Below are 13,789 nucleotides of genomic sequence, written 5' to 3'. Positions count from 1 at the left end.
GTTCAAGCCCCTGCAGCCATTAACTACTTGGGCATGCTGGTGATTGTACCCATGGGTCTGTTGTTTCATGCAGCGTCACGTCTTTTTTTTGCTGAACTGATTTCCCTAAAGAACCTAGCCCTGTGCTGAACAGTCTGGGGTACATCCCTGTTACAGTGTGACCAGCCCAGCCTGATGCTAGTTATGGCTTTTGCTGGGAGGACCAGATACTTTTTTGCCTCCCCCCCAATTATCGATAACCAACTAAGGCTTTGAGTGTTGTTGCTTAGGCTATTTTTGGCAGGACAGGGTGTTTGTTTAACTTTAAATACCTGTTTCAATGCTATGTAATGTCATCTTGATGCTCTTTATATGCATCTTTATGCAAAATAAACACAGGAATGCACAATTTTGTGGCACGCATTTCACATGTGCACATTGGACACAAATTCACAAATGAATGTGAATGGGAAGACCTAGGTCACCTGGCTATTAGCCCAAATATCCTTATTAGAATGCACCACAGACTGATGTACAGTATTATGCTAATAATTAACTTTAAAATAAAAGATATTGAATATTATATATTTGCTTAATGTATTATTATATTACAAAGTAAGACTGCCTAAAGTGTGACTCACCTAGTAGACATTAAACAACGCCAGTCCTCACCTAGATGTTCAGCCTGGGAGAGGCTATTGCAGCTGCGCATGCACAGCAGCTCAATTTCAGCCATCTTACAATGGACTGCAGCTGTGATGCTGTGCGGAGAAGCATCCGTGGTGCTGTTGTACAGGGTCCACTGCAGGCCTAACACATTGCCTGTCCGTTGTCTGTGGAGGGAGGAGGTTTCAGGCAACTTAAATACCCCCTAACTGCGCCCGTGTGACATCTACATCAGTAACTGCTAAAGCTATATAGTGTGTATGTGTGTGTGTGTGTATATATATATATATATATATATATATATATATATATATATATATCTATAATATAAATGTCTAGTGGCGTGTGTTAGTCTGTCTGTGTGTGTGTGGAAAATATAAAACCAAGCTGCAGCACCACCTGCTGGGCGGAGTTATACACTGACCTACTAAATTCTTAGTGTGTGTGGAAAAAAAAACTAGTACTGAAGTCATTTGTTTATAAGCAGCCTTGTATGGAGCTCTAGAACATTTCTGTACAAGTGCAGATCATGAAGGTTACAGTTTTATTTCCTATAAATTGGTATTCTAAGTATTTGTTTACTCTGCCTGACTTGTCCTGAAGTTTTGGAGTTGTATGCTCTTCTGAATAGTGTACCACAGTGTCTTAAAAAGTGTTAGTGTTATCTCTCCTGCAAACACAGTGGAGGTGGATCAGCAGACAAGTTTTTTTTATTAAAGAAATTTACCATTAGCTGCTGCATTTCCCACCCTAGGCTTATACTCGAGTCAATAAGTTTTCCCAGTTTTTTGTGGTAAAATTAGGTGCCTCGGCTTATATTCGGGTCGACTTATACTCGAGTATATACGGTAATTAATGCTGCACTAAATACTGTTATGTGTTTGGAGAGTGCAGAGTATCCCTGTTATATCTAGCAGTTATTTTAGCAGTTATTTATGACTGTTAGATTAGCAATGTGTTTATATACAAAATGCCAGTTATCACCTGGGGTTAACAATTATGTGTTCAGAGTCCTAAATGAACATACACTGTCTATTTTGAGTATAATGGTAAGAAAACAATCTCAGAATGGTTTGATTGCACCAGTCTCAGATTCATTTTAGTATTCACGCCCGCTTACTTGAATGTACAGAGCCTCTAAAGGCCAGATTAGCGCAATCCTCCTTCAGGACATAACTGCAGTGCCAGATTAAAGGAAATGTCAACCTTTTCTTTTCTTAATCCGGTTTAATAGACCTGAAAGAAAGCAACAATACAAGTTATGCAGGGACATATAGGCAATATTGATCATTTTGGTGTATTTAATAAAAATGTGTAGCAATTTTTTTTTATTATTGCAGCACTGTGTTAGCCAGAAAAATCTATGTGATGTTAAATACTTTTATGTCAAAAAAGACAAAAGTATTATAGGAGTGATACCTTTATTGGCTAGCCCCAAAAAATTATATGTGCTAGCTTTCAGAGCACAGAGGCCCCTTCATCAGGCAAGTTTACAAATGAATGACTGAGGAAAATGCACAACATTTAAGAGCTGTTACATCAAGAAATTTGTATGGGGGTGGGGGCTTATCTTAATGGTGTATTTAATATAATTAGGAGAAATAAATCTCCCGCGGGTTTTTGACGGCAATAGCAACCGTTTTGAGTTAGCGCAGCTGGAAAACTGGTGCAATTCAATTGTAAAAGAGGGAATCCTGCTCCCACGCGTTTAACATTGCAAGATTTTAGAGGAATGAAGGGGAGTTTTTATGCGGTCATGTATAACACACAAAAAAGGTTTTGCATACATTTCCATACATTAGATTGCATTACACATTGATAATATCTACATTACAGTACTTTGTTTAGCATATTTTTTAATTGAACTATTTTTTACCATGCAATCATCTATACCATGTCAAAACACATTACTACATTCATATTTGTACCAAAAACATACATAAATATAATTAATTAGTGTTTTTGTTTTTTTTTATGTTTATTTTATTTCATATTTTCACAAGAAAATCAACTTACACAAGTTAGGCATTAGTGATAAACATAAGTTTAACTTTTTTTCCACAATATTACATGATCTCAAATACTTTTCAGAGGTTTTTTATTTTTAACCCACCCCAAAGAGGTGCGATATAAAACAGCATATTTTCCTGTTTAACCCGCCGCGTTAAAAAACAATTGAATAGCTTTTAACGCGGATGCCTCTCGCACACCCTATACTTTCAAAAGACATTCTATTGGAGCGCGAGAGGAACGTTGCTTGAAAAAAAACTGAGCATTAAAAATGGAATTGAATCGCAGGTAAAGTTAACCCGCTCGAAAATGATAAAAAACAGCGTTAAAATGACTTAACGCGGTGAAAAAAAACTCGCTGACTATTGAATACCCCCCTTAGACTCACATCAGTTTGTTTATTTTACCTTGCTAAGTGAAAAAAAGTTGTTAAAGTTATGAGTCTCCTCTCTTTCTCTGCTGCCTCTAGGCACTGGCTTACTCTACCTAATGCAAGTCCAACTCAGCACATCACAACAACACCAACTCTGAGAAAATAGTCACCAAATGCTGAGTTTAGTGAAATGATTTACTATGAATCAATATTTACACTCATTGCCACTTACAGTGATTTGCACAGATGTCTGTTGCATGGCATATTAATATATATATTTCCTTATTTTGTTATGTTTTGTGCTATTTTAAAATACTTTATATCTTGAATGATCTTTAACCTTAGCTGATTCTCCCTCTTCTAATGCGAAAAGACAGAATTTTTTTTTTATATGTATTCCTAGAAAGTACATACAGGAGTGCCGAATATAAGGAATGTGATTTTGCAGAAGCTCCAAAATTTACTCAAGCACTTTCTGATCGGACAACAACAAATGGATATACTACTAAACTATTTTGCAGTGTACGTGGCAGTCCCAGGGTAAGAAATAAAGCATCTATTTTTTTATTTTAGCAATATATTTTTTATTCGACCTGATCTGTTCATATTATTATAGATGACTGGGGTTAATTACGAATCAAGGGCAAACTGCAGAATTTGCACAAAAGCTATTTGCGTCATCACACGTCTGCTGTTGTCTGTTTTTATACCACTGTGCATGGCCTTGTGCAGCAAGATGGCATCTCTTGTGATTTTTTTATATGCTCTGCTTAATTAGTGGATCTGGTTGGAGTGGTACATGCCTTACATATAGTAAGTCAAAATGATGTGCCAGAATTGTTATTTGAAGAAGCTTATTTGAAGAAGGTATGTCTGTGCTGTCCTGAAGTATTGATACTGACAAGTAACATTCTTTATTCAGCAAAAAGAAAAGAAAATGACCTTAAGGGGCACTCATGAGTGGAGATAAACAACATATATATTTGCATTATATTGATATGTTGGTGATATTAAAATCACTCTTTATTGTGTATAAATTTCGAACATACTTCTAATAGCGAAATATTTAAAATTTGTAATTGGAAACATACATTGATATATACATAAATCAGTTAAAATAGACAATATTTAATTGTCTAGCCGCGAGGCTACTCTGGTATTCTTGTGTGATAATTGATAAATGTTTTCATACAACCGCTCTCACGGTGTAACACTCAACTCTAATTGAATACTGACACTAAATATGTATCTCCTATATATAATCTGGAGATTAGCACCCCTAATAGTGGGCTATTAATAGGTTGAATCTGACGGGGATTGATTACCCTCTCATAAACCCTAAAGCCCTTTTATTTGAAACGGTATTGCTACAAATAGAAAATGAGCCTCAATTCTCTGATGTAATGCTGTTGTGGACTCCTATGGTCTGGAATCTAGCCTATCTCTGATACCACTCCTGAACAGGTCTATGGAGATGGTAACATGAATCACAAATCTCTACAGTACTGCAGTCTAGCTATCTGCTGCAGTACTAGGAACTACTGAGATAGTGGGCACCGCTAGCTAATACCTAAAGCTGTGATTAAACTTACTAACTGATATTGTAAGAGGTGATAATAAATATAATAGCAATTGGAGTTGCAGAGTAGCGAGCGCGGCGTCCTTGCAATTTGATTTATATAGGAATGACGGGCAGACCCTTTAAGAAAAGGGTCTTAGAACATCTAGGTAACATAAGGAGAGCTGCCAATGATAAAGCCAATCTAAAACAGCTAACTGTGGTAGCCAAACATTTTTTAAAGTATCATAGATGTGATCCGAAGGACCTAATGGCCTTTGCTATGAAACAGGTCAATCTAGGTCTAAGAGGGGGAGATATTAACAGTGAATTATTGCGTGAAGAAACTAAACAGATTTTCCTGATGAATAGTATGGTACCACATGGTTTGAATGATCATAGCAATTATTCAGTTTATAGGGTTTATGAGAGGGTAATCAATCCCCGTCAGATTCAACCTATTAATAGCCCACTATTAGGGGTGCTAATCTCCAGATTATATATAGGAGATACATATTTAGTGTCAGTATTCAATTAGAGTTGAGTGTTACACCGTGAGAGCGGTTGTATGAAAACATTTATCAATTATCACACAAGAATACCAGAGTAGCCTCGCGGCTAGACAATTAAATATTGTCTATTTTAACTGATTTATGTATATATCAATGTATGTTTCCAATTACAAATTTTAAATATTTCGCTATTAGAAGTATGTTCGAAATTTATACACAATAAAGAGTGATTTTAATATCACCAACATATCAATATAATGCAAATATATATGTTGTTTATCTCCACTCATGAGTGCCCCTTAAGGTCATTTTCTTTTCTTTTTGCTGAATAAGGTTACCCAATTATATGACCGGGTGCACCCCTCCTCAATAAATATCTATACCAAGTTGGAGTTAGGGGGAACTATATAAGTGGAGGAGGTTATGAGTGGTACACTTGGTGCAGTTAAACATTCTCTCTGAAAGTAACATTCTTTAACAGAAAGCTTCTATAAATCAAGAGCATGCTAGCCTGGTCACTGCCTTTTCTCTTTCACACTAGTTGGGGACACTGCTCACCTTGGGGTATAGAGGGCACTGTGGGAGTAATGGCTCTCTTCCCCTCTATGCCCCCGCCACAGGAAGAGCTCAGTTTTTATTTTGTAGTGCCTACGGGGTAGGGCACTTTTAGTCTAGTCTTAGCGTTTTTTTGTGTTTTTTTATAGATAGCTAGGTTTTCTAAAACAGCAATCACCGTGTGACCGCCATGGCTACGTCAGGGAGAGAGCCTGAGGCGCTTTAGTGCCACCCCAACTGATTTATGTAGGGCTCCAAGGGAAAAGGGTCACCTGGCACTCCAGTAGTGTCCAGGACCCAGCTGCTTCCAGGGAGGCGATGCGGGCTGCCCTGGGAGCTGTGGCAGCATGTTCCGTTCCCCCGTGACTGCTGTGGAGGCGGAGCTGCCTGCGGTCCAGTTGCCCAGCCTGTCAGCCGGCATTTCGAGGTGCGGTGTAAACAGGTAGTGAGGCATATTATGCTGGTGGGGAGCGGTCGCTGGAGTACAGTCCCTACCATGGTCTGATGTGTGTTTTTTTTCTGCAATTACAAATGTATATTTTTTGCTGATTTTGTGCAGGCCAGAAAAGAGTTAAGTGAGCGTGGTTAAGTAATTTAGTTTTTTTCCAGGTCTCTGGCAAGCTTATCAGCCATTTCCCACCCTGTCTGCAGACACATCCCTGGGGATTGAGAACCAGTAGATATAGAGTGGCTTTGCTGTTTCTTATATCTTTTTCTTTTTCACTGTCTGCTGTACATCCTGTGGGGGTACATTACAGATCACTTAGATCACTTATTATTATCACTTAGTCTTAGCTGAAGCACTGTATTATTGTGTATTTCTATAGTGTTACAGTTTGCCACAGTTCTTCTTTGTTATGAGATAGTTTTACAGTGTGTCCCTCATTTACCTTTCTGTTTTGTTAAAAATAGATATCGGGGTCAAATCCAAGGCTGTCTCTGTAATGTACTACACGTGTACTAGGTCAGACCAGGGGGGCCTGTGCACAGTATGCGAAGCCGAGGACCTGGCGAGATGCTCCTCTGCGGGTGCCGAGGACATCTTGGAATCGGTCTGGGTCAAGGAGCTGGCATGGTCTATTGCTTAATTAAGGAGAGACAACCCACGCCTGGGGATGGTAGTTGCTGATACATTTTCCTCTTCTCCAGGTACGCAGTCCTCAAATGCCATTCCTTCAGGACAGGCATCTCAGTTGTTACAGGGTGACCCAGGGGTCTCCCAGGAGCCTGTTTGGATGAGTAGTTTGGAACGGTCTGTGCAGGGGTTGACCAGAGTGTCTAATTCCCTTGAAAAATTGTTCCATTCGAGTATGGCAGCTGGACGGCGTAAACGCTTGGGTCTGCCTATTGCCCAGGAGTTAGCAGATTAAGACAGAGATCCCTCCGAATTGGGAGATGGTGTTGTTCTAGAGGATTCTGACTATAAGAACTTGCCCACAGGTGAGGAGGATGTGTCCAATAGACAGGGCATTGAGGACCTTATCCTGGCAGTGCGACAGGTTCTTAACATATCGGATGGGGAACAATCTGTATCACAGACCTCCATGTTTAAAGGGCAAAGAAAAGAATGTTTTTCTTCCCTCCTTCTGTACAACTGTTGGAAATTTGGGATGAGGCCAGACTTGAGCCTGATAATAACTTTCAGATTCCCAGATGATACAAACTTTTCTACCCCTTTCCAGATTCGGAGGTAGATGGGAGACTCATCCCAGTATTGATGCTCCTATTGCACACTTGGCAAAGTCTACTGTTTTTCCGTTGCCGAATGCAGTGTCGCATAAATACAGTACTGACAAAAAGTGTGAAGCGATTTTGAAATTGATTTATTTAGCATCTGGGGTGTCCCTGCGTCTGGTGATGGCGGCAACTCATTAAAGCTGTTGAAAAATTGCCCACTACCCTTCATGCAGGAATTCAGTCTGGCGTGGCTAGAAGTAAGTTGGCCCCTCTGGCGGAGCATACTAAAGTTACTGCTGAGTTTTTAAAGGATGCGGGTCAGGGGTTGTCAAAAACCTCTTCCTTAGCAGTGGCAGCTAGGCGCACATTGTGGTTAATATCTTGGGAGGCTGATGCTGATTCCAAGATAGCTTTGGAATCTTTCCCATATGACGGAGCGGCTTTGTTTGATTCTCCTTTGGACAAATCCATCGCTCAGGCCACAGCGGGGAAGAGTGCTCTTCTTCCAGGAGCTTTGCCAAAACCAAAAGGGAGGTCTGTGACAGAATGGACCGCCTATGCCACCCTGTCTGTTGTTGCTGGGAACCGGCTGGGCTTACTTTGCCATCGTCCTCTTTTGTTATTCCGAATACGCTCCTCCTGCCGCAGTGGGAGGGGCCTGCTGCCACCACTGAGCCCCTTCTATGGCACTCAGAACCACGTTCCTTCTGGGTAATTGACGCTGCTAGCGTACCTCTTTGCTGGTGTACCTGGGCTGGTCTTCCTGACCTCTCAATATAGATCAGGGTTGCTGTTGTTGGATTCCCCCCTGGCCTATCACACTAACCAGGGCTGCATGGGTAGCAGGCAGAGCGGTGGTACTGGAAAAGCTTTGGTCCAAACCTCAGACAGCCGGAGAACGGATTAGATTTTGAATCTAATCTGCAGATCGCAGGAATACAGCAATATTGAAGATGTTTTCAAGCAGGTCTTGAAGCGAGAAGTTTATTTGCTCTCAATGGTTAAAGGTCCCAGTGATCAGGTCAGTTGAAATCAGAAGAATACGTTACATGCTCAAACAGCTCATTTTTTATACAGTTCAGACACAGGCTATTTTTAGCATCAGGATGTACTCTATTTACACAAACATGGATTTACAAGCATTGGAAAGCTAGCCATACTTACGCTTATATGTGAAATTCTAGAAACGCTGTGACGTCCTGCATCTGGTTTTCAGATGCAGAGAATCCAGGAGCCAGTCTTAATTAAAAGTTCCTGCCTTCAATGTTGGACCTTCACACATCAAAAGATCTAATTAACACGGGGCCTTTCATCAGATTGTTCAGAATACATATTCACACAGAACAACAAAAAGCAAAAACAAGCCAGTTTCCCACATCACAATACACAAAAGGCTTTGTAAACAAAGGCTCATTGTATCAGATATATACATCAGAAACAGGCATATCCTATAGCAAGGTTAAAGAAGAGACACATTTCTTCCCTTGGTCTCAGAAATTAAAGATTTTCCTATATCAACACATACACAATATTAAAAATAAGTGCATTGACAATTTTATATAAATCAGCAGCCTGCGCTATTTCCATTAAATAAATTCATACCAAAAGTTATTTATCAGTGATCCAGTCACAAGGCGTTTTTGCTCTTTTCGGTTTGTCGGTCGCTCTAGAGGTGGTTCTTCCGGTTAGAAGGGGAGGGGGGGAAAGAGGCAGACAGGCCTGAACAGGACATCGCTCTGCCCCATAGCCAGCAGAAAAATAGGCAGCATGACTTCCTGTAACGGGGGTTCCGGTGGTGGGAGCGCGCCTACTGCTCTTTCAGGAGCTGTGGCTCAGGTTAACCACAGATGCCTGGGTGAAAGGTATAGTGTCCAGGGGATACATCTTGGACCTAGTGGGGGCACCGTACATTGTATTTCATGACCACACCTTTTCCCATGGAGTCAGAGAAAAGACAGGCTTTTCAGGGTGCAGTACAGTCATTTTGTGATGCCGGGGTGATTGTTTCAGTTCCGTTGGGGCAGAGAGGTCAAGGCTTTTACTCCGGATCAGTCCTTCAGACCAATTCTAAACCTGATAGACCTCAACACCTGCTTATGGGTACCCAGCATTCGAATAGAGTTCATCAGATCTGTGATAAATTCCATGAAGAAAGGAGTGTACTTGGCATCCTTGGATAAATTGTTAGAGGGGTTTTCTCCCTTCAGACAAAGTGCAGAAGATCCTGCATCATGTGAAAAGATCTTTTATCTCTAAATCGCGTCTCTGTACTTCCGTGTTTGATGCTACTGGGTCGCGAGGCTCTGCAGTTTGCTTGTTTCCATTCACGCAAGTACTAGCAGGACATTCTGGCAAAGTGGTCAAGGTCAGATCCCCATTTAGAAAGTCTTTTGGTTGTCACAGGCAACAAGCCTGTCTCTTCTCTGTGGCTGAGGAGGGACTTTCTAAAACAGGGGCGTCCTTTCTCGGGGTGGGACTGGACCGTGGTAATGACTGATGCCAGCTTGTTGGAATGGGGTGCAATCACTCTTCACCTCAGATTGCAAGGGACTTGGATGCCAGAGGAAGCACAGTTGGTCGTAAATGTTCTGGAACTACGGGCAGTATTCAGTGCTCTAGTTCAGGCACAGTCCTTCATGGCACGTCGGTCGATCCGAATACAGTCATAAAATGCTACTGCAGTAGCTTACATAAATCAAGGACGAAAAAGGAGTCCTCTTTCTATGAAGCGAGACCCTGAGGAGTTTTTAGTGGACGCTATGACGGTACAATGGAACTTCAAGTTGGTGTACTGTTACTCTCCACTTCTGATGCTGCGCAGATCTTGCAGAAAGTGAGAGGCGAAAAGGTTCCAGTGATTCTACTGGCACCAGATTGGTTGAGAAGAGCATGGTACTCAGATCTTCTAGACGTGTCGGTGGATCGTCCTTGGTGTCTGCCTCTCAGGAAGGATCTTCTCAGTCAAGGTCCCTTCTTTCATCAGGACCTAGATCGATTGGCTTTGACGGCTTAGAGGTTGAGTCCTTGATTCTCAGGAAGAAAGGTTTTTTTCGGAGAGAGTGGTTAAAAGCATGATCCAGCCGAGAAAACAGTAGTCATCCACCATTTATCACTGCATTTGGAAAGCATATATATGTTGGTGTGAGAAGATCAAAGTACCTAGTAATTCTTTTCATTTAGCCAGGGTGTTGGTTTTTCTGCAAGATGGTCTGGACAAGAGATTCAGGTTGTCGTCCCCTAAGGTCCAGGTAGCACTGTTGTCTGTGTATATTTAGAAACGTAACGCTCTGTTACTGGAGGTGCAGACATTTCTAAAGGGTGTTCTTCATGTACAACCGCCAAAACTTGGGACCTAAACTTAGTCCTTTCGCTGCTTCAGAAGTCGCCCTGTGAACCTTTTGGAGTCCGTTCCTTTAAAACTTCTCTCGTGGAAAGTGACCCTTTTGTTGGCCATTGCTTCGGCCAGATGGGTTTCGGAGTTGGCAGCCCTGTCATGTGGGGCTCCTCTTCTGATTTTCCATGACGATCGTGCAGTGCTTAGAACTAAGCATTCGTTTCAACCAAAGGTGGTCTCGAGGTTTCACATAAATCAGGATATTGTTCTGCCGGTTCTTCCTCAGAATTCACTGGCGCCTGGTCAGGACTCAGTCTCTTTAGATGTGGTCAGAGCTTTGAGGATTTATGTGGACCGTACAGCTTTGGTTCGGAAGACTGATAGTCTTTTAGTCCTGTATGACAATTGCAAGCGTGGGTGGCCAGCCACAAAGCAGACGGTGGCTAGATGGATCACTGCTTCTATCCGGTAGGTGTACATTTCGAGGGCTCTCCAGTTCCTAAAGGTCTGATAGCTTATTCTACAAGGTCGGTTAGCACCTATTGGGCGGTACGGCATGGGGCCTCAGCTGAGCAGTTGTGTAGGACAGCTACTTGATCTTCTGTTCATACTTTCCCCAGGTTTTATCGTTTCCACATCTCCCACCCCCCAAAAAAAAGAAAAAAATGGAAAAACAAAAGTGAATGAAAGTCTAAATTTTTTTTTTTAAAAAAAGTTAAAATAAATACCGGCAGCACAGCAAACCCCCCCCCCCCCCCTCTCTCCCCCGGGGCCCGGCGCCCGGCACCCCAGGCTGCAGCCTGATCAGCCTAGTGGTTGATCAGGCCCTGTCAATGCAGACAAGTCTTTACCCCAGTTCATGCTGCAATTCTAACAATTTAAATGAAGATTAGCTTCATGCTTTTGCACGCATATGGCTAATGTGTCTGTATAACTTGTTTAGCTGGATCACATAGAAATAACTTATTGTTTAAATTTACTTCAATGTGTATCATTGCAAAAGTACTAAATTTTTATTGTAAATGTGTTGATTTCTGGGGCTGTATGCCATGTGGAAGGAAATTTGTTTTTGTTACTTCTGAAGAAAACATCTTTTTGGCCTGAATTCATAGTAGGGGGTCATTAGCTTTTCATCCTGTGTCTTTGGATGTAAATTCTGTTAAGTTTAAAATGCACTATATCCAAGTTTAGAAAAAACATCTTGATGCTAAACATCGGATGTAATAACAGAAACAGTATATAAAGCTGTATTTCCTTTCCCTACTCCATGGGAGTCCTTACAATGGGTTAATCCCCTGATCAGCTGGTGTAGACTGGAAGAATTTTGTCCCACCTGGCCCCTATATAAGGCAGCTCCTCCATGGTGTCTTTTTCTTCCTGTCTCAGCAGTGTTAGGACTGGGAAGTATAGTGAGTGTTTATTGTATTGTTTTTTATTTTATCCGAGAGGACTTGCCTGGTGAGGTTTCTGGCTTTTCCACTGTGCTGACTGCTGTGTGCAGTTTCAGCTGGGCAGTTGCTCGGGAGTTCTTTCTGATAACGCAGGACGTACTCGCGCACAGGACGCACATGCAGTACGCTTCCGGCAACGCTGTTCTCTGTCAAGCTCACCTGTAGGAGAAATCAGGTAATATAATTATCTGCTAAGACTTACTATGATGATGTCAAGAGCAGGCACCCTATGTAAGCAGCTTCAGCCCATTATATATGAGGTTCAGTCTTTTGCTTGGTGTTGGATGCTGCAGGATTTGACAGCCATTTGGATAGTGCACTATGGACCAGGAGCCCGCCCCAAAAAAGCTGAAGGACACCCCAAGGTAAGCCCTTAGTAAGGGGTCTCTATTATTCTTAGGATAGATTAATTAGTTCCTTTTCTGTGTGTTTACAGTACCTCTGTGGAGTTTGTGCAAGGAAAAAAGAAATGCAAAGTAAAAAATCGTGTGTGTGCAGCTTGTGATGGCAAATTGCCGAAGGACTGTACCGACCCATTATGTGTGTCATGCACCGCGGAAACTGTAGAGGAGTCTGCCCCCCCTGAACAATTCAGGCAGTTCTTTTCATGGATGGTTAAAATGATGCAGGAGTTTCAGGCCCCAGAACAAAGAGCAACAAGAGCCAGGGTCCCTAGAGTGGAAGATATGGAGGAAATGAGGCCAGGGCCGTCCTCTGAAACTTTCAGCTCTACTCTGGAATGATATTCGGACTCAAATAGTGAAGCTGAGGTGAAAGAGGAGTCCTGAATGTTTAATTTGGATACTGTGAATATTATACTTAAGCACATTAGCAAATCTTTAGGTATTGAAGAGCCAGCACTACCAATCAAACCGCAGGATGCATTGTTTTCAGAGCACCAAGTAAAGTCTAGAGTGTTCCATACACATAAAGTAGTTAAAGACTTGATTGCTAAAGAATGTCAGGCTTTAGACAAAAGTAGTCCTAACATGGGAAGGCTAAATCGCAGGCACCCTTTTCAGGATGAAGATGTGCTGAAATGGTTTTCAGTGCCTAAGGTGGATTCAGCCATAGCTGGCCTATCCTCTCCCATGGGATGCCATTATAAGATGCTATGGATAGGAGAATGGAGACTTCCTTCAGGAAATTACACATCTCCTCAGGCATAACCCTAAAATCTGGGGTAGCCATGGCTCCGGTACCTAGAGCCCTGAGACTGTGGGCCAATACTCTACATACGGATATTGAGGATAGGATAAATAGATTGTATCTTCTCAAATCCTTAGAGATTATGCAGAAAAGCATTGATTTCTTGTGTGAAGCTGCTTTGGATACGATTTTGTTTTCTTCTAGGAGCAAGACTTCGGCAGTAGTAGCAAGAAGGGCGCTCTGGCTACGTCCGTGGGCGGCAGATCATCAATCTAAAAGCCGTCTGACAACGCTTCCATATGAAGGCAGTTTCTTGTTTGGCGAAAAGCTGGACAATCTAATGCAGAGGCTAGCAAGTGGCAATGCTAATCTGTTACCACAGGACAGAAAGGTGAGACGTTTCTTTTCTTATTCTCCAAAGCAGCAATTTAAGGAAGCCCGTACCTATAGGCCAGGGATGCAATATTCTAGAGAACAGGATAATATGGCAAGACAGTCCTTTTGGCCCTTCAGACCAAAAAGGGG

The 13,789-nt window shown here is 41.9% G+C and overlaps 1 protein-coding gene across 2 annotated transcripts in view; it reads left to right on the top strand.

Moving 5' to 3' along the window:
• LOC142138750 (myosin-binding protein H-like) overlaps positions 1-13,789 on the top strand; it is a 173,595-nt gene that overhangs the window by 133,876 nt on the left and 25,930 nt on the right. The window contains exon 8 of one of the 2 annotated variants that reach the window (XM_075195660.1): positions 3,432-3,568. The exons of the other annotated variant lie outside the window; for it this stretch is intronic. Within the exon in view, the coding sequence (XP_075051761.1) occupies positions 3,432-3,568 (137 nt within the window). The remainder of the gene's footprint in view (positions 1-3,431; positions 3,569-13,789) is intronic. 2 annotated transcript variants of the gene reach the window in all.

The sequence above is a fragment of the Mixophyes fleayi genome, chromosome 2 (genome assembly GCF_038048845.1).
Source record: "Mixophyes fleayi isolate aMixFle1 chromosome 2, aMixFle1.hap1, whole genome shotgun sequence".
Lineage (NCBI taxonomy): Eukaryota > Metazoa > Chordata > Amphibia > Anura > Limnodynastidae > Mixophyes > Mixophyes fleayi.
Note: the sequence above shows the minus strand (reverse complement) of the source record. Positions and strands in the feature narration are given on the sequence as shown.